Raw genomic sequence first — 21,953 nt, forward strand, 5'->3', positions numbered from 1 at the left:
TTTAAACTTTTACTACTTTATATTAAATTAGTTTAAAAAATACATTTTAGTAGAAAATTAGTTTTTCAAAGTTAATTTAATGAGAGTATAGCACAAAACAATACAACAATTGCACATTTTAAACATTGAAACATTAAATCGAAATTGGAAGAATAGTTATTTTATTGATTTCTATATTCTTTGAAAGAAACATAAATTACAACAATAATTTATGTAAAGTGTTCCTCAATAAAGTGTGCCATTACTAATTCTTCAACCAATCAAATTAAAAGGTGTTGACAACTTTGTTGTGTGCTATCAATGGTGCAATCATAAAAGAAAAATTAGGAAAAACTGAACTTTCAACTTTGACTTTTTATCATCGATGCAATTTTGGCTTTTTGCTGCTCCAACATGTGCTTTCTAATTGCAACTCCATAATATTTTTAAGAGAAACATTTTCATATTTTTTATTAGTGACTTCGACATTTGCACTTCCTAAAGTTTTTCAAAATAATTTTTTTCTGAATTTCTGGAACATAATCTTTAGAACAACTCTTTCATACATCAAATATATTCTTAATCTAGATTTTCAAAATATGTATAATACTTTTTATAAGGGTTTTCTGAGATTCTGAAATAAACTTCTAAAACAAATTTTCTTTTCGAACCAAACTCTTTCTTCTTTTCTGTATTGAAATTTAGTTAAGTGTCAATTTTTTTTACCAAATTTCAAAATATAGTTATGTGTGAATTTCTTTTATACTAAATTTCAAAATTTGGTCAAGTTTCAATTTTTTTATTAAATTACAAAATTTGATTATGTATTAAATAATTTTTTTTATTAAATTTTGAAATCTGATTAAATATTAGGTTTTTTCTTTCTTAGATTTCCAAATTTGATTAAATGTCAATTTATTTTATTAGATTCGAAATCTAGTTATATGAATTTTCGTCTTTGTTAAACACATTTCATAATGTGATGAAGTCCTAAACTAGATTTGAGAGTGTGTATCCCAGATTTTATATACCCTATATCATAGATATAATAATACTTTATTTATTTAATATATATTTTGTAGGGTTAAAATGGCAACTGCAATAAATGTTGGGGTTGTAAGAAGAAAACAATGGAAAGCTGGAAGAAAAAGCCTGCAAATAATGTGTACAGATTTTTGGATTATACTTTTTCTCTAAACTAGTGGAAACAGGTTCATGTGTGTCAACTTATTTTTTACTATAATAAAAAAAAATTGAATTATAAAATAAATTTTAATTATTAAAATGAAAATTATTATTACATTACAGAATAATTTTTATATTTTTATTACGTAAAATAATGTTTTTCTATGAATAATTATTTAAATTTAGAAATTTAATTATTAAAAAGGTAAAATTAAAAAATATTTATTTAAATTTTAAAAGGTAATTATTTAGAGATATAATTAGAAAAAAATATGGAAAGGTAAATTCCTTTTATTAATGGTATAAATAATTTGAAGAGATAAATAAATAAAATATTGTTTTTATAAGATAACCTTAATTTTAATGTAAATTAAAAAGTAAGAAATTTTGAGAAGTTAATAAGAAAACTTAATTATAACAATTACAAAATCAAACACTGTAAACATAAAGTTAATGATATCAATAAGAGAAAAGTTCACAAAATAATATCTTGGAAGGATAATAATAAATTGTTAAAATAAATTTTTTAAAAAAAGTTTATTTATTTCAAACAAACAAAAACTTACTAGAAGAAAGTGTTACTTAAGTACATTTCCAAATTTCTAATCTTATAAAATTGTAACTGAATTAATACGAGTTGAAAAACGGGTTAAATATGTTTTTAGTCCCTAAACTATTGACCGTTTCTGGTTTTCGTCCCTCTTCCAAACTAAGGTACAATTTGGTCCTCAATCTTTAAAAAACGTTCGTTTTAGTCGAAAAAACGAACGTTTTAGTCGAAAAAACGAACGTTTTGAGGACTAAAACGAGGACTAAAAACAAAATTTTGAGGACTAAAACGAACGTTTTTCTAAAGAATGAGGACTAAATTGTACCTTAGTTTGGAAGAGGGACGAAAACCAGAAACGACCAATAGTTTAGGGACTAAAAACATATTTAACCCTTGAAAAACTAATTTAAAATTTAAATGTGTTTTTAGTAAAGGATTATAATTGTATTTGTTTTGGGACCTACCTTAAAACTTACTAATAAAAAAATAATCTTAATAAGAGAATACAATTGCCACATTTTTTTTACATATTTATGGAATAAATTAAAATTTATTTAAAAAAAACACTAAATTATAATCTGTTTATGAATTAAAAATATCTCTTAAATAAAAAGTAAATTAATATTTTTTTAAAAAAAAGTTTGAGATTTAATTTGGAAAATATAAAAATATAGCAATCTTGACCTGATCAAAGGGGAAAGAAATAAAGAAATAAAAGAAAAAAATGAGCCAAAATATCTCTATTGTCAAGTCTTGTTTCCTTTGAAAGTGGAAGATAAGTTGAATATTTTCCGACAATTTAGACTTAAAAAAAGTCTTCGTTTATTTGACTTGAAAACGGTTTGATGGAAATCAATGGTCTTTAGTTGAAGTCTTCTATAATTGGTATCTACCAGTTTTGAAGTTTTTGAGTCTTAAAAGCAATTATTTATAAATAAAAATATTCTTTTTTCATAATTTAAAAAGTTACTTACTTTTTTTAATTTATAAGTAATTCTTTTCAATTGTAAGTATGTTTGTGTATGAGTCCTGTTTTGTGCTTTTACAAATTGCTGGACTTTGACTGCAGAGAAAATGAATAAATGTCATTTTTCTTCACCTAAGGAATTTATTCTCTAGAAAAACGAATTGTTTTTCTTAATATTTACATTTGTCCAAATAGTTATGTTCTACGTATTTCTAAAAAAGAAATAATATTGTCATGGTATTAAAGTTTTGTAACACCAATCTGTCAATATAATTAAGGATTGAAGGTTTATTTAGAGAAACATTTTTCTAAAAACTTTTAGAAAAAAAAAGAAAAATTTATATTAATTTCTACATTCAATGTTGAAGTTTATGAAAAAAAGAAAAAAACTCTAAAAGGAGTTGAATATAATTTTTAAAACCTTTTTCATAAAATAGGGTTTAATGATTATTGTAGGAATTAAACAGTGTGCAAAAGTTGTTAGAAGTTTTTAGGTTTAAATAACATTTAAGAAAACACTTAAAAACAATAAGGTAATAGGACAAAGATTTTTATACTGATTTATAGCAACTGTTTTCTTTTAAAACCTTAAGAGATTTCATTAATCTTTAATAAATATTACAACTAGTATTCAATGTTTACAAGTATTATCAACCATTTATGATTCATCAAGTATTATCAACTACTTTTGGTTATAACACTAGACCGTTTAGCTTACTTAAACTAAAAAAACTAGTATTTTGATTTACTCCTGAATATAAAAACATAATCAAAGAATTGTTATTTTTCTTTTTTAATGAAAGGCTTAGACAATGTAAGCTTAAAAGAAGATTAACTATGTAAATATTCAAATAATTGTTCTTTTTCTTTTTTAATGAAAGACTTAGACGATGCGAGCTTAAAAGAAGAGTAATAATGTAAGGATTCAAAGAATTGTTCTTTTTCTTCTCTTTAACGAGTCCTCTTTATATAGTCATCTTCAAGAAATATTCGTTACTTAGAGAGTTGACCTCCTTGAGAGTATGTGACCTTAGGTATAAAGATATGTACTATTTTACGTTTTGACGAAAGCAACATTGCTTTAGTAGTGATACTGTGTACGACTTTGGATAGAGCATAATGTTTAGTCAATATTGTCTAGAGAAGATTAGATTGTTTAACAACCCAAGTTTTGAAATTTAACAATAAGTACTGAACGGAATATTCTTTCGGAAAGAAAAGTGCTTACTTGAACTATAATGTCTAAGCACTTACTTCAGTCAAATGAAAACCTAGGGCTTTATACAAGAAGCTACGCAAATCGTCCAAATGCTAATACATAGTCTTTCCAAAGAAAGAACATACACAACAATCCTCTGAAGTCTATTCGTCTAGTTAATTGTTTACAAGAAGCATCTGATCATTAAGGGAAACTTACATGAAAGCTTTATAGAGAACATACTTAAGGACTCATTCTCATGTAGAGACGAAAAAAAAGAATATGTCACAACTAATCTAGAAATATGTGCAAGATAGTAGGATATGCTATCAAGCTCTCAAGTTGAAATATCTTTTATTGAGAATCGTAACAACACTAAAGCTTAAACATCTTACAATAGTGTTGTAAGTGAAAGTATCTTATAAAGAACATTGTCTAATGAAAAACGTGCTAAAATATACATCTAAAGCAACTTTTCAAAAAAGTTTAATATCTTATGACGTCTACTATCAAAGGAGCTACGCATCGTCCAACCGCTCTTGAAAGATATACTTAAATAATGCATTAATTACTAACAAGACGTATGACCAGATGTTTTGATCAAGCAATACAAGTTAACGACTATAAATGATTAAAACATTTAATACATGTACTCTAAAGTGTTATCTTGCGTGTATACCTTGTCTTTGTTATCTGTGTAGAACAAGAATACTCAATGGATTAATCAGAACATTTGCACACGTTGGATAAAGACGTTAAGAGGAGCAAAGATCATTTTGGAGCAAATCTCTTTAAGACTTCTACTATGATAGAGCCATACAAGCTACTTATCAATGAAAACTTTGATAATGCATTGTACCTCTAATGAAAAGACTAAAGTCTGACCTCTCACTTAAAGGCTGCTTGTTCTCCTAAAAATCAACTCAGCATCCAACAATCATCTTTCAAAATGGCCTATATATAAAGAAAATCAATTGAAGAGAAGAAGTTGTTGCTCTTGAGAAAACTGCAGAAGGATGATTGAAGCAGAAGGATGATTGAAGCAGAAGGATGATTGAAGCAGAAATATAGAAACAATGGAAAATAGAAAAAGGAAAGAAGAGAATAAAAAGAGAGAGAATGAGTATGGTCAAGAAAGATCATCAATCATCAACTCTACCTCATCTCTAGGCTTATATCATTTGATACTCTTTAATCCAATAAATGTGATGGAAGCAAGCTCAAACAAGATAAGACATGAAGAGATAGCTTTTTCAAAAAGAAATATGAGAGAAGAAAAGAAAAGAAAAGAAAACCTTGTTGAAAATATGCTCTGAAGTTCAAATCTTAACACATAACGTTCAATGAAAATACTCAAAGAAGAGAAGAGAGAAGACAAGAGAGCCACAACAAATCAAGTGTTTTGCTCTAAGCTCATAGCATCTGATGACTCCAAATTAAGAGAAAAAGAGAGAGCAACTACAAGAAGTTAGGAATACTTTTTATTGTCTAAACATCCACTTTTAAAGAGTTATTTCCATTTTGTAAACAAGCACTTCTAAACCATGAGTGGGTAAACTCGGTCTAGATAGTTGTCTAGGGATAGATCCTAGAGAGGCAAAACACGAACTAGACATGTTGTCTAGGGGTGCCAAGAGTGGGTTATACTTGGTTCCATGTGGCTAGAATACTCAACCAGGAGTGAGTTATATTCAGTGCCAGGAGTGGCTAGAATCACTAGTACAAAAACAGCGTATAACGTCACGCGTTCAACGTCCAATCACTGAATAGCCAACGTTAAAAATGAACGGTGACCTTTTTGTAAATAAATGCAATTATTAAACGTAGTTTAGAATTGTAATTCGATGTAAAATGATATAAAACGTCGAATGCCCTTTAAATTCGACGTCAAAAGGTTAGTGAATTCAATAAAAATTTGAGCGGGAGATTGAAAATTCCATCACTTTGTCTTAGCGCGTGTTACCCTCTTCTCTTCTCAAACTTTTCTCGAACGAAGTTTGACGAACATCACATATAATATTTCTTTCATTTGATACAAATGCATGTTAATTAACTACTTTATGTATGATTTTTATTTGTTTTAACCGATTATTTTCGTGCTCTTGTCCTTCATAGGCGCATTATGCTTTCTCTCCACTAGTGATGAAACTATATTTCGATGAACCCACCTTTTGAAGGTTAGTTTTCGTTTTCGTTTTGAAGAACTTATGTGTTGAACTTGTTTGTTGTTGTTTTTTGTTGAACTTGTTTGTTGTTGTTGTTTGGTTAAACTTGTTTGTTGTTGTTTGATTGAACTTGTTTGTTGTTGGTTATTATTGTTTGTTGTTGATACTACACTACACGTTCATAGTTCATGCTTTATAAAAAACAAAAAACTTAAATTTGTTGTTTTTCTGCTTTTCAGGTTTCGTAGAGTTGTAAAAAAGGATCACAATTAATAAAAAAAATGATTAACGTCGAATATTGACAAAATTCAACATTAATGTTAACGTCGTATATTGAGAAAATTCGATTTTAATTTAACGTCAAATTTTTTAAATTTGACGTCAATTTAACGTCTCCTGATATGACGTCGTTCGCGATTTCGCCGTTAAAAGCCCAAAATATTCAACGTTGTACGCGATTTTTGTACTAGTGAATACTCAATCAGGAGTGAGTTATATACTCAATGCTAGGAGTGACTAGAATACTCAACCAGGAGGGAGTTATACTCGGTGCCATGAGTGGCTAGAATACTCAACCAAAAGTGGGTTATACTTTGTGTCAAGAGTGGCTAGAATACTCCACTAGGAGTGGGTGGTGCCAGGAATGGCTAGAATAATCAACCAGGAGTGCGTTATACTCGGTTCCAGAAGTGGTTAGAATACTCAACTAGGAGTGAGTTATACTTGGGACCAAGAGTGGTTTAAGAGTACTTAATTAGGAGTGGGTTAAACTCATTGTAATCTTGAAAAGATTAATGGAACCTCTTAAGAGTTCTTAAGAGAAAACTGGATGTAGCTCAAGTTTGAATGAATCAATATAAATACTATGCCTTAATGCTTTCTTCTTTTTAAACTATTGTTAAGTCTTTTATGTCATCATCTGAAAGAGTTTATATTTTCTAATCTTACATGCACAATGTCTAAACATAGTTTACGCTTGCATAATACTTGTTGAGATTGTTGATAGGGAGATCACAATTGTTGTTACACCCAATCTCATAAATATCTATGTTTTTTATGATGACAACACATAATTAATAACACATGTATATTCTGTGCTACATATTCTGTGATTACATATTATATGTTGTTCTTTACTATGTTAAATCTGTATGAGCATACATGAGAACATGATTGTGTTGTTCATTGCATATCACTGTGTTAAATATGTGATTTTATATGTGCATGCATGACATACGTTTTTGGAAAAGGAAAATCACATGCACTTTAGTTGAACTTTAAATATGTGGCAAAACAACAGTTTTAAGTCGATTACATTATGGGGTGAATCGATTAAAACTCATGTGTTTGCACAAAATCTTTTCAAGTGTGCTGTGAGATTTTTCAAGAAGAAAAGTTTTCAAAACTATGCTAAGTATTGTTTCTTAATCGATTGCTTCTAATTTGTATTCGACTAAGTTGGTTGATGTTTTGAAAAATTGTTAAATGCTTATCACAACTAACATAACAGTCATATTTTTAATTGTGTTGACCAAGCATTAAATGATAGTCGATTGCATTAATTGTACATTCAATTAATTGCTGGGATTGCTGCTAAACTGTTATAGCTGAATGGTGTATTTGATTACATTAGTTGCAAAGTCAATTAAAATGCGTCTAATATGTGTTATTAACTATAAATTGACGCTGATTTGAATTCTGTAAGAACTTTTGTGATTCTAACACTTTCATATTCTTTACAAAAAGCTATGGGATCTTACAGAGAAGGGAAAAACCCCAATAATCAAGATTTTTCGTGGTGATCAAGGATTCTGAGATTTGTTGAGGAGCAAGACTTGCTGTGTTTTCCAATGTCTGATCAATCTGCACATTTTGGGTGTTTACTGCGTGATCAGGACTTGCAATCTTTTGAAGATTGGCTTGGTTTCTCTGTTGTGATTACTGGAAGAAGAACAGTGGTGTTCTTGACTTTAAGGGTGCCTGTTAGACAGAAGAATAGGGTGTTCTTGCTGCTGATCTTGTTGTTTACTGCCTATATTAGATTAGAGGGTTATAGAGGTGTTTTATATTTTTGACGTGAGGTCTCTATAAAAACCTTGTTGTAAAAACCTTGATCTTTATAGTGCATTTGCTTCCTGTGGTGTTGGAAGGACACTGAATGTAGGCTTGGCCGAACCAGTATAAAAACACAACGTTTGAATTTTCTGATCCCTACTCTCTTTTATTCATTCGATTAAGTTCTTTGCATATTTGATTAAGTTTCTGCTGCGTTGCTAATAATTTACCTTGCAATTCAAGAAAAGTGTAAAGACATCACATTTTGTGAAAAAGATTTTAAAAGCTTTTGTTTTTATACTTCATCAATTCACCCCCTCTTGGTGTGAGAAATTGAGTCATTCTATTTTAACACTACTATTACAAACCATTATACGTTGATTTTTTGTGAAAATATCTTGAAAATACAATTCAACCCCCCTCTAGTGATTTCCTATGTACTTTACATAAAGCTTCTAGGAAACATTCCTAGAATGTCTTCTTATCTTTTAACGTCTTTATGATCCTTATGCAGAACTTTTAAATAAAGTTTCATATTGTCATTATCTACACAGATAAAGAGAGAAAAAGAAAAGCAGCCAAATATGTAGTACACTCATGCATTTAATGTTCTTACTTTAAGAAAGCATTTAGGCATGATACGTAGAATTGAGTGTTTGACATAAGTGTGTGCTTTTAAGTTTAATATATTTAACGTTTAACATTGCTTGTCTTAGATGCGCTCTTTTTCAAACATAATTTTTAACTTTTATAACTTCTAACACATCATTTTTAATTTGCTTGCGTTTACCAACAATGTTTTATAAATATCTCTTTTGAGATGTTTCACTCACTAAATAATATTTCATTTAAGTGTTGTATGTTAAACTTTAAAACACAAATTGTCATGTAGTCTAATCTTTTTAGACAATCTTGTTTTAACAATTTATTCTTAAATACTAATTTAACATTAGATTATAAAGTTGAATAACTTAGTTTGTGTTTTTATTTTATGTAATTAGTCACTAAATAAAATTTTGCAAACTTTTAAAAGATTAAATTGTTGACATAATTAGTTGAAATAAAAAAGTTTGTTAGTTAAATAAGTAATTATATACACCAAATATTGGTATATTTCATCATTTTAATAAAGGAAAATGACACTTGAACAACCATTTTTGACAACATTTAGACACGCGCACACGTGTCTAAATTTGAGTGGTCCATTTTCATTTAATTTTTCCAACTGGACCACTCAAATTTAGACACGTGTGCGCGTGTCTAAATGTTGTCAAAAATGGTTGTTCAAGTATCATTTTCCTTTAATAAAAGAAGAACATAAAAATTTTAGTTTTATTTGAATGACTATAGTGATAAGGATAATTTGTTGTTGTTTAACAAGAGAATTAATAAAGTCAACCTTAAAGGGAGTCTTTTATCTTTTATTCTTTATATTACAAATTTAAAATCCTTTAATTCAAGATCAATGATATTTTTATTTTTATTTTCTTTTTAATAAAGATGATGACTATTTTTAAATATAAAACACATGTTTAATTAGCTTAATTATTAACAGACTTCATTTATATTAATTTAACATAATTATTTTTTTTTATTAAAAATGATTTCTTAATATCGTAAAAACAAAACATGTCAAAACTCTTATTTTGTTTTATATTTTACATGTTTATACGTCTTATATGCTACATGTTTTAAATGTTTACAAATCTTTCTATTAACTCTAAAAAAACAGAAAAAAACTCTTATCGCAATTCAATTACCATATGGCTGTGTATGAATAAATGCACCAAATTAATACATCATTGCTATTTATTAAATTATATATATATATATATATATATATATATATATATATATATATTAATTCTCCATTATTAAAGAATTTAATAAAATTAAATTAATCTTAAACTTGTAAATTTTCTTAAAATTTCTCCATTTTAATTTCCCATTTACCCTTACATATCAGACTAAGAATTTATATGCTAATAAACCAACCAATATGTCCAGAATTAACTAACAAACTAATAACCTTAATTATAAACTAACTAACTAATGTATCTGAAAAAGGTGATTGTTTCATCAATTGTTATGCACAACAACAAAACATAGAAGCATAAAAAGGATGGCATTGGTGAAGGATTACAGCACAAACTTTTCTATGTGGGATCTCATTCATCATAACAAAAGCAACAACTTTCTCTCTACAATTGTGAGACATGAAGGGATGATAAAATAAACAAATATCTCAAGTACATCTCCAAGTACTATGTAGATGATCACATTGTTTCTCCTTTAGCAGTGGGAGTAAAGAGTGATGTATCAGTAAAAGAAGGAGAACTACCACCATAAGTGCTTCTGCTCATCTGATGAAAAGAAGAAGAGTGAAGTAAGTGCAAGAACTGATCAAAACCCTCCTGAGAATCTGTCTCTCCTTGCCTTCTCAATTCATCTGGCACACCAACTTCTCCCTCCAAGAACCTCACCACCTGTCTCATGCTAGGCCTAGCAGTGGGAGAACCATTTGAACATAGAAGCCCCAATTTCAACACCATCAGTACCTCTCTTTCATTAAAAGCACCATTCAGTCTAGGGTCCACCACATCAAGTATTCTCCCTTGCTTGTACCTGTTCCACACACAATCAACCAAAACCAAATCTTCTGGCATTGCCTTTGGGTCAAGTGGCCTCAGCCCACATGCCACCTCAAGTAAAAGTGCACCAAATGCAAAAACATCTGAGCTAGGTGTGGCCTTCCCTGTCCTAGGCACCTCAGGTGCCAAATACCCTAATGTCCCCACTACCCTTGTGGTACTTGGGTTAGCACCATGTTCATACAACCTTGCTAATCCAAAATCTCCTAGTCTTCCATTGAGTTCTCCATCTAGCAGCACATTGCTAGCCTTCACATCTCTGTGTATCACCACCTGCTCATAGCCCTCATGCAGATACAAAAGGGCAGAAGCAACATCCTTGACCACCTTAAACCTTTGCTCCCAACTCAGGATTATTTCTGGTTCATCAAACAGGTACTTGTCTAAGCTCCCGTTAGCCATGAAATCATACACAAGGAGGAGGTCACCGCGCCGGCGACACCACCCCAGAAGCTGAACCAGATTCCGGTGGCGAAGCCTGCCTATGCTGGCTATTTCTGACACAAATTCCCTCAGGCCTTGTTTTGAGTCATGTGAGATTCTCTTGACAGCAACTTGGGTGTTGGAATTTGGCAATGTTCCCTTGTAGACACTCCCAAATCCACCTTGTCCAAGCAGCTCTTTGTCCTTGAAACCTTTTGTTGCTTTCTTGAGCTCTTGGTAGGAGTACCTGTGTGGTCCAATCTCAAGCTCCCAAGCTTCTATAACATCGGCATTCTTGTACCTTCTGTACATGTAGAAGCCGAGTAAGACAGCAAACAATGCAAGAACAGCTCCAGACACTGAAACCCCAATTATCAGAGACGTGTGTTTCCTCTTTGGCCCTGGAAGCTGTGGGAGGGAAGAGAGATCAAGGGGTGTTGCTGGTCCATTGATTTTGAAGCTCCAACCCAAAATGTAATGGGAGCTAGCAAGCAACCCTGTGGATGCAGAGAACCCTACATACATGGAATCCCTAAGGATTGGCGAAAGATCCACAGGAAAAGACAAGAGTGATCTTCTGGGTTTGGTAGAAGATGCAGAAATTGTGACATTAACAACACTTTGAGCAGAATCATAATCAACCCAAACCAGAATAGGTTGCCCACTTTTGAGAGTGAGATTCTGTTTGTCTGAATCATGATCCCCAGTGTAGAATCCAGCAGGAGCAGAAGCATTGGATACCAAGCTATTGATGTCAATTCCAACATGGTTATCATTGATGTCCATAAACTCAAAATCTTGGGCTGTGTCAAACTCGACAGCAAAAAGGTGGTTGGAGAAGTTCCCTATGCTACTTGAGTTAAGAAGACCAAGATACTGGCTTGGAAGAGCCTTCAGATCCTTGGAAGTTGCAATTGTAAAAGCAAGGCCATGCCCTCCAAGCTTTGGAAACTCAGGAACAATAGCCAAAGCAAAAGAGGAAGAAAAGGAGAAAGCTTTACCATCACTTGAGTTCTTGAACCGAAGAGCAGTTGGATAAAAAGCATGACCCATTACTTTACTTGAATCATTTGTGAGTTTCAGTACCCCACTTGGCTCAATTTCTGCTACACCATTAAGGGTCATGTTGCTGCTATCCAAACCCTTGAATCCAGCATAGAAGATCTGGTTAGGCTGAGAAGAAACTGGGATCAGAAGGAACAGCAACAAAGACAAGAGTACGAGGAGCATTTTGAGGTTGGCCATGAAACGAGAATCAAGGACTTTGAATGATTACAACAGCTTGAGCCTTCAGGGTTTAAAATAGTAATTGCTATGAATATAATGGAATAGAATGTGCCGTGGGAAAAAAAGGTGGCACAATTAAAAAAGAGACATTTTGCTCATTTATGAAGGAGTTGGTGAAGGGAAGAACTTGAGAATGAGTTTTCAAAGGGAATAGTGCCAATACACTCAGCTTTGCTTGTACTTATGAGATGAAAACAACTAATTTATACTTTTTATAGAAGCAAGTTAGTAGAATTTTTCTTTTCACGAATAATATGTTTTCAAAAATAAAATAAAATTCACACTGAATCTGTTTGCGTTTAGTTTCTTCAAATTGCATTGATTATTTTTCAAGGTGGGAATTGGACTCCCCACTCCACTGGAAGCAAAAAGTATAGAAATTCAATTTTTGGGTAACCGAACTTTTGGAAGAGGATTTAGATTATTTTTATATTTTTCATTTTTCTTCCTTTTATAAATTTTTTTTTCTGAAATTCAGTTTTCTAGAAATCGAATATTTCATTTACTACCAGTCCAACTAAATAGAGTTTGAATTTCGTTTTTCCCATCTTGAAGAATGATCCTTCTTATTTGGTAAAATAAATTCTCTTAAAGTTCATTTGAGTAATATTTTTTTTTTTTGGATCTCTATTATTTATAAAAAAAATTTCAAGTTAGTAAAGTGTGGCATTTATTCGTTCTTTTTTTTTTAAAAAAAAAAAGATTCTATTGAAATTATGTTTGCAGGTGGCCAAATTATGGGGAGGGGATTTAGATTTTTTTTTCATTTTTCTTCTCCCATATAACAAAAAAAAATCCCTGAAATTTGATCATCCAAAAACCGAATTTTGATAAGATTTCGGTCATCAAGTTAAATAAAGTTGTAAATTCGACTTTTCAAATATCAAATTATTATAACGATGATATTTTTCATTTTTAAACTATTATGAAAAATTTTGTTTAGTTTTTAAACTAAATTATAAAATATTAAACTTTTATTTCATGAAAATTAATATAAAACATTATTTTCAATAAAAGGTTATATTTTAGTACACTATAAAATTTCATTTGTCACATGAGAAAACACTCTTATATAGAAATATTTTAAATATCATTTGTAAGCTTCCATTTTTAGCAGTTTAAAACCGATTAAAACTAATAAAATAAAACATTTAAAGATTGATAAAATAAAATAAACTGTCTCTCAAAAACAAAATATATATATATATATATTATAATTAATATAATTGTTTCCAAAAGTGAATAATTTTAAAAATAAAAAATATATAAAACATGGATAATTTAATTTTTTATAAAATTCTTATAATAACTACTACAAACTACAGAAACCTACTTTGTATCATCTCGATAGAAAAATCATAGTGAAAAGTTTAAACGTAGGACAAAACTAAGAGGAGATGAATTAGTACAAGTTAAAAATCGTTTCCCTTTAAATAGATTTTTGCTTTGAAATTTTTTTTGATAAAATTGAAAACTTACATTGATTAAAAGCAAATAAGTAAAGTAAGAAAAAAGAAAAATTACATAAGTAATTTTTATACTGGTTCAAATCAAAATATTCTTCGTCCAATTGTTAATCTCGCTAAAAAGATAAAGATGAGATTATAAAACACCTCTCTTAAAAGATAAGAGATGACCAACACCTTTTTTTGACACACAAAAGAATGAACAACTTGATTATGCTAATAGAAGAGCACCAAAAACTTAGACACACTAAGTAACAACTTTTCCTTCTTCAAGCACCTAAACTACAAGCTTTCTTAAACACCTAGAGTTTTCCAAACTATACTCTTGCTTTGTAATAGTTTAACTAACACTTAAAGAACTTTGAAACACACTATTATAGCCCAAGGTTCGAGCAAGGTTAGAAATTTAAAAGACAACTCCCAATTACTAGTGATAATCAATTATCCCAAGTGATAATCGATTATCTGCGAACCTTGATAATTTTGATTTTAGGGATAATATCCCTAGTGATAAATGAAAACAAAATCACCAAGATTTCATGAAGTCTTCACAATGAGAATGCATAATGCATTCAATAATGTCTACTCTTGATATGGGGCAAGTCAAGAACAATAAACATTGTTATTGGTTTTGTCAACTAGTCCAGTTAGCTGATATATTTTATAAGTCCCTTAGAGAGCCTAGATTTAACCTTACTTAGCAAGCATGGAAGCATATGACACCCATGATCCACCTTGGGAGGTATTAACATTAAAAGCATTATTCTTTGTTCCCCTAATTATATAAAGTCAATGAAGTAACACTGACAGGCTATTAAGTTTAAGCTCTAACTCTACAAGGACAATAATGAAGCATCTAAGTAAAAGGCAAACTGCATCTATAAGCTGAATTTTTTTCCCTAAAGTATTCAAGCAAGAACTTTCTTCTACAAGCAGGAAGTATAACATGAAAGACACTTTAAGATTGACAGTCATAGTCATACATGACTGATAACTCCCAAACTTTCCCTATTTTTCTGTGTCGTGAAGTTATTTTTATTTTCTAATTTTTTAGAATTAGGATATTTTAGAATATACCTGTGATTTTGTTCATTCATTCATTTGCTTTTGGGTAATTCGCCACCAGTCATTAAGGGTTATTAAGTTTCAATTTTCCACTATGTCCCACATGTCTATGTGGCAAGACTCCAAGGAAGCAATCATTTGTTGCTTCTAGTAGTCAAACTTTTCCTTCTTGAACAAGGGAAGGTGATTTACTAAGTATCATTCATTCTCTATTAGGAGTGTTTCCTCAAGTCCCATAAAAAACTAACTCCTGAGGTTAGCTCTTATACCAATTGAAATCATAAACAAACATTAGAAAAGGAAGGGGGGGGGGGGGGGGGGAGGGGGTTTAATAGTGTTTCTAAATCTTTTCGCAAATTAACGCTTAGTAATTATTGCAGAGGTTAGACGATATGCAATAGCTATTAGACATTTGTGTTTTAAGGTAAGCGTTTAGAAAATAGTTTTAAGCAATAAAGAAATAACACAAGTTTACTTCGAAAGATAACTGTTACTTAGAGATAGTTGACTTTGTTGAGATTAGGTGGCTTCTCGTACGAAGGCGTGTCTTTTCACGTCTTGAGAATAACAACATTTATTTCGTAGTTAAAGCTTGTACGACTATGGAAGGACATAAAGCATCAGGAAATATTCCAAGAATGTCTTCCTCTCTTACAAAGTACTTTTGATCCTTGTGTAATGCTTTTGAGTATATCTTGGTGTTGTCAATATCTGCATAAATAAAGAGGGAAAAAGTAGTGTAGACAAGGTACAATACATACATGTATTTAATGATCTATACATTAATATAATGTTGAGGCATGTTTCGTATGATAAGCGTTTCGTGCAAGTCTGAGAGTTTTCAAGTAATGACTATTGACAAAATGTAGCGCTTAGGGCTTCTTTTACTATACCTGCTTTTGACAAATGTTGTTTATTCTTTTATACTTTCCATGTATGATTTGTTTTATAAGTGTTTAGCAAGAATATTCTAATTTGAACATCGTCCAGACACTATACGTCTCTAAATGATATTTTGTTGAATGTTGTTTGTTAAACTTCAAAACTCTGAAATGTTAGATAATCTATCCTCTTTAGACGATCTTTTCATAACATAACATTCACGTCAATCATAGTTATTTCTGTCGCCTCGTCTCTCGACTCAATGTCTCACTTGGTTGATCAAAAAATGGAAGAGCCATCTGACGATACTAACGACGACGATGCATCATCGGCATACCCTCGACCTCTCCTCCCCTCCGATTCTTTAGACGAAGACAAGAGAATGATAGACATTATTATCTTAGATAGAGATTTAGACGTTCGGTTCTTCACATAAGGTTGAGAGCAATGGTGAAATGACGTTCAACCCCACTTCTATTTATAATAAAAAATGGGTACGCCAACAAACTACCCTTAATCATTGAATCAAGAAGGATCTAATGATCCACATCTTGCGACCTTTCATTTCCTGGGATGCACGAATACCAATGTGCATGTGTCCCCTTCCCAACAGTTGTAACTTTCCCTCAACTGTTACATCTTCTCAAATCATGGCCAGTGGTTACAACTGTTCGATTGATCAGTCGCAAAGACAGTTAAAACTCCCAAGAAGCACCCAACATTTTTCACAACAAATCCCTTTGTATATCAGTTTGGGGGACCTGTGTATTGTATGGCTGTTTGGTGAACCTTGGACCTAACGGTCCAATTAGGAACATCACAACAACTAACCAAGAGACTGAGCTGCTGTAGCATACATATTGAATGGTCACCCTTAAACAGCTATTAACCCTGATGGAGATTAGTTTATGGCAAAACACGATTAACACCTATTGGACCATGATTAGGCCATCAGTAATCCAAAGTTCATTCTAAAATCTATAAATACAAGTTTCAGATAAAGAGGTAGGTGATCACATTTATTATGCATTAACTATTGAACTAGTTGAATCTTTGCTTTGACATCAGAGTACCTTTTGCATGTAACCTTCTAATTAGACCATACAATTTAAAGAACGAACGATAATGAAGATGAATGTTAGAATACACGGAACCTGGAGCATATAACCTTGCCCATAATTAAAACAATTAGTAAATATGTTCCATTTTGTGGTACAAACAATTTAAAATTCAAATAGTTTCAAACAAATTTAATACTTTTGGGAAAATCTAAGATAAAAATATACCATTTTTAACATATTAAGTACATAGATTTTGCGATGTCTCGAATAGATTTACTTTTATCTAATACTGATATTCAATCACTTCATGTCACGGTGATTGATTTCTCTGAAAAATATTTATATACGGATAATTGCACGAGACATCTTTGATTTTTCTGTGAGTTTTTCTTTATAATATATTCAACTTTCTCGTCACTGTGAAATTTTGACTCAATTAGATTTTTGACATTACCATATTAAGTTGAGCATTAGATTGTCACTGCAAGCGCTCTCTTTATGGAACACATGAAGGCAGAAAAGGAGCACTCCCTTAAAAACTAAAAGAACAACATTGAACTAAAAGGGTCAAATTGTGAAGTGATAATGCAGAAAGAGAGAACAAAAACAGGTATGAGCAAAAAGTATGTTTTAGCATCAGAAACATAACATTCATAATTTTTTGTTCATCAGTGCAGCACCATCACCAAGAACCATAATAACTGAATCCAATACACTCTGATAATGTCAAGGTATTATTACAACAATAACATACAAAGTCCTTGAACGTGGACCTGTTATTATATGACTCTAAAGTGTGTCCTTAGTATTTTACTTATTAAACAGAAACTCCTTCAGCATAGGACTTGTCACATGTTTTACATCTTCTAGCACATTATTCACCGTCCCAGAGTTCTTCAACAGTCTTATAGACCTCACTGCTTTCATGAACAAATAACCCAGTACCCGTTATAAGTCTTTCCTGCATGAGTAAATTCCATGTGTTAATCAATAGTTGAAGAGGAGATTATGAGAATAAATTTTTGCCGGAGATTAAAAAATAAGAATTTATAACATATAAGTAAATGAAAATTTTATCTTAAAAATTGATCATGTTGTTGTGTTAAACTTAAAATCTACTTTTTATAATATTTTGAAACAAAACAGAATAATACTTGCCTGTTTAATTTCGGAAAACTTAGCCATCAGGTCCTCTGGAATAGACCAGTTGAAGATATCAAAATTTTCCTTGAGCCTGGACTCATTAGAGGTCTTTGGTAGCACACTATGACCCGTTTGAATGCCCCACCGAAGGGCTACTTGAGCTGGTGTTTTCCCCAGTTTCTCAGCAACTTTATTGAGAACAGGATTCTTAAGCACTTCATCACTGCTACGATACTCTTGTGTCCCCAATGGAGAAAATCCCTTGAAAGGAATTTCATTGTATTTGTAACAGATAATCAGCAATCAGAATAAAGGTATTTGACATACATATATATACACCATCTGAAGTACCAAAATCGTCACCAGTTTTCTGAGAAAAGTTTATCCAAAATGCAGCAAATACATCATCATCTATAGTTAACACTCAACGAATATGTAATGAATAATTGAATCCAACTGTATGAATGAAGCATAAAGGTACTTAAATGTGTGATATACATACAGATAGGTGAATTCCTTTGGATTCACAGAATGCATGCAACTTTGGCTGCTGCCATTGTGGGTGGCATTCCACTTGGTTAACAGCAGGAGGCACTCTTGCTATATCCAACAAATCTTGAAGCTTTTTTGAAGAGAAATTGCTCACTCCTATGGCTTTAGCCTTGCCTGAGTCATAGAGAGCTTCCATTGCTCTCCATGTGCTTGGTATGTCATGTTGTACAACATTTTCAGGTTTTACTGACCCCTTTTTCATCTTCACTGGCCAATGTATCTAAAGATTGAACCATTTCAAATTTCAGCTATAACCTATAGATTTGTTGCATATAACCAAAAGAAAAACTGAATTGTGAAACCGTGAATGGACTCAAAATGTTTGATATTCACATCTACAATAGAAATTCACAAAGCAGAAATGGAAAGAATGCACATACTAGATAGAGATCTACGTAGTCAAGTTGCAATTGTTGTAAAGTTCTTTCAAGTGCTTTTGGTACATCTTCTGGATCATGATCTGTGTTCCTGTGTATAGTGTAAAAGCAGAGAATCTGTATTGAGAAACTGAATACAAACATATACATATCCTTCCAACATTATGAAATTTTCCGAAGAATGAGAAGACACTAAAACCAGAGTTTCGAGGTAATCCACAAGTCCTCACGCTTCACAACACCACTTTCAAAAAGCTTCTTCAGAGCAGAACCAATCTACAGAAACCAACTTTCTACAATCAAACAAAAACATATTTTGACTATACTAAACGAACTTTACTAGAGCAAAACGAACTTTCTATATAGTTTGACTATATAAGACACCGAACTTTACTAAAGCAAAACGAACTTCTTTGCAACTATAAATTCTAGCATGTAAGTATTTGCTGAGACATATCACAAGCACTTGATGATCTATGGAAGGCGGATTTAGTAGGAAGATTCAACAAAAATGAGATAAGAGTCCAAACCAGTTATAACCTAAAATCAGTAGATTTAAGAATTTCTTCTGACAGTGATCCAGTGAGGAAAATGGAGTTCTAGATTCATTATCATATGTTCATATAATCAAAATTCACTATCCTCAAATTAAATTACCTCGGCTTGATTAGAATAGGCTTCAGCACAGTCGATATGCCTGTAACCCACCTGAATTTACCATCACCACATACAATAGTTAGAAAACTCTTCTTGGGTTAGATCTTCTGCATAAAATACTACAAACAAGAATTGTTCACCATTCACAATCTAAACCAAAGAACAGTCTAAAATGAAGTATATAAAATATTATAAATAGTTAAAATGGATAATTCACTTCTAATATACCTCGACGGCACTGATTACAGTACTAGGAATAACCGCATATGTGCCTAACCCAATTGAAGGTATCTTGGCTCCTGTGTTCAATTCAAATAAACTAACTGCATCGGACATTTTTCTCTACTTTGGTAACTTTGAAAGGAACTTCGAAATGATGCTCAATCAAGTTTGAACAGAAAATTTTGAAGAGAATGAAGTTCATGATGGAAACTATTGGTTGCGAGGATTTTATAACCTCAAAATCTATGAGTGTGACGTCAGGGTGTGTGCATGTGTCAAAGTGGCTTTGGCTGATGCGTAAGAATTTAAACAAAAGGAGCCGCCAGGGTCCACTCATTTAACTTTTCTCTTAGATTATTAGGAAATAAATTTTTAGTTTAGTGATGTATTTAGTCTCTAAAAATGATCTATATAGAGATATAATTTTAAAAGCTGCTTTTTAGTCACTCAAAATTAAAACATATATAATTTTAGTTACTGAACATTAAATTTGGAATATCAAAACATTTTTAAATTTTTGGTCTTAAAACTTAAATTATAAATCTTAATTTAAATTTAGTATTTAGTAAGTGTTCATAATTTTTTTTTCCAATTATAAGGGGCTAAGATAATTTATTTTTTTGAATTAGGAAGATTATAACAAAAATTACTCCCAAATTTAGAAACTGAAATTATAATTAAATATTAAATTGAGTATATTATTTTTCCAAGACTTAAGAAGACGGTAATTTAAAAGTGAGAAATATAATTGTTGAATAATTAAAGAGTGTTTTTCGAAATCATGATATTGTAGAGATAAAAACTTTATTTTAACTACATGTTTTAGTTTCTTTATTTAATGGCTTAATAGTCTTTTTTGTCCCCAAATTTGTTTATTTTTCTCAAAAAGGTCTTTGGTTTAAAAAAAGTGTTAAGTTGGTCCTAAGTTGGTAAATATTGTGTCAACATTGTTCCTTCCGTTAAATAGAATCGAACGGAGTTAATGCATTGATTATCTGGCGAGAAACAATGTTCACGTGTTATTATTTAGATGTATGCCTACTGACCTGTGTTATGTAGTTAGAGGTTGAGGTGGATATTCAGAAATTGGGTGTTTAAAATTGGGGGGAAAACTTAGTTAGTTGTTAATTCTTGCTTCTTTCTTGTTTTCTCTCTGCCAATTCAAATTCCTCCTTTCTCGAGAAAATCTTCACGCTCGTTTTCCTGGGATTTCTCGTTCCACGTTCCTGGCGATCGGAACCAGGGTTTCAATCTCTGTTCAATTTCCTTGCCTTTCCGTTTGCTCGTGAGTTCTCAATAGGTTAAGAAAAAACCTACTCAGGCCTTCGTTCTTTCATTCCCTAGGAGTTTCATTATTCGATTCAGGGTTTAATAAAATAAATTCACTCCCTTGCGGTTCGTAAGGCATTTCAAGATTTAATACTCGGGTCATTGCCAGGATATATTGTGAATTTGGCTAAGCCTCGTGAGTTTGGGGTTTGGATTGCACAATTCTTGGCGATGACGTTTCAATTTGAATGCAATTAGGGTTTCGAGGTGCACGAATTCATTGATGTGAATGATTGCAATGACATGATAGTTAAGCGGACGATGAAAGCCGAAGCACCGAACTTGAAAAGATGTAAGATTGACGGGACCGAGAATGTGATTCAGAAGAAGCGTAGGGTGAACAGGTTGTTCTCGTTGGGAGTGTCGGGGGATGCTGAATATTTCAACAATGGTTCTGGTTCTTGGAGCAGTGAAGGATCATATTGGGGCGGTGGTGGTAAAGACAACTAACTGAGTTTTTCCCCAATTTTAAACACCCAATTTATGAATATTAACCTCAACCTTCAATTAAATAACACATCACTAGGCATACATCTAAATAATGACACATGAACATTGTTTCTTGCCAAATCATCAATGCACTAACTCCGTTTGATTCTATTTAACGAAAGGGACGACGTTGACAGAATATTTACCAACGTAGGATCAACTTGACACTTTTTTTAAACCAGGGACCTTTTTGAGAAAAATAAGCAAATTTGGGGACAAGAAAGGCTATTAAGCCTTATTTAATTTAAGA

General features: G+C 31.5%; 2 protein-coding genes across 2 annotated transcripts; both read right to left on the reverse strand.

The window, feature by feature from the left end:
- Positions 1–10,108: 10,108 nt before the first annotated feature.
- LOC124830852 (L-type lectin-domain containing receptor kinase S.4-like) lies at positions 10,109–12,615 on the reverse strand. The gene has a single exon (XM_088101547.1). The coding sequence runs from the start codon at positions 12,416–12,418 to the stop codon at positions 10,376–10,378; it is 2,043 nt and encodes a 680-aa protein (XP_087957673.1). The 5' UTR covers positions 12,419–12,615; the 3' UTR covers positions 10,109–10,375.
- Positions 12,616–17,547: 4,932 nt separating this feature from the next.
- On the reverse strand, positions 17,548–20,086 carry LOC124830851 (NADPH-dependent aldo-keto reductase, chloroplastic-like). Its single transcript, XM_047304698.2, has 7 exons — positions 19,892–20,086; positions 19,664–19,714; positions 19,206–19,282; positions 19,010–19,097; positions 18,580–18,849; positions 18,093–18,338; positions 17,548–17,895 (listed from the first exon to the last, which is right to left on the reverse strand). The coding sequence occupies exons 1-7, from the start codon at positions 19,997–19,999 to the stop codon at positions 17,809–17,811; spliced, it is 927 nt and encodes a 308-aa protein (XP_047160654.1). The 5' UTR covers positions 20,000–20,086; the 3' UTR covers positions 17,548–17,808.
- Between the last annotated feature and the right edge of the window lie 1,867 nt (positions 20,087–21,953).

Source organism: Vigna umbellata, chromosome 11 (assembly GCF_029865625.1).
Source record: "Vigna umbellata cultivar VRB3 chromosome 11, Vumbellata_1.0, whole genome shotgun sequence".
Lineage (NCBI taxonomy): Eukaryota > Viridiplantae > Streptophyta > Magnoliopsida > Fabales > Fabaceae > Vigna > Vigna umbellata.

What these genes read in the sequence shown, in the direction of transcription:
- LOC124830852 (XM_088101547.1), bottom strand. Translation starts at nt 12,418, where the DNA reads ATGGCCAACCTCAAAATGCTCCTCGTACTCTTGTCTTTGTTGCTGTTC.
- LOC124830851 (XM_047304698.2), bottom strand. Translation starts at nt 19,999, where the DNA reads ATGTCCGATGCAGTTAGTTTATTTGAATTGAACACAGGAGCCAAGATA. An exon ending in CTGTAATCAGTGCCGTCGAG is followed by an intron (nt 19,715 to 19,891) that starts GTATATTAGAAG and finishes TGGTAAATTCAG; the next exon opens with GTGGGTTACAGGCATATCGA. An exon ending in ACTACGTAGATCTCTATCTA is followed by an intron (nt 18,850 to 19,009) that starts GTATGTGCATTC and finishes TTCAATCTTTAG; the next exon opens with ATACATTGGCCAGTGAAGAT.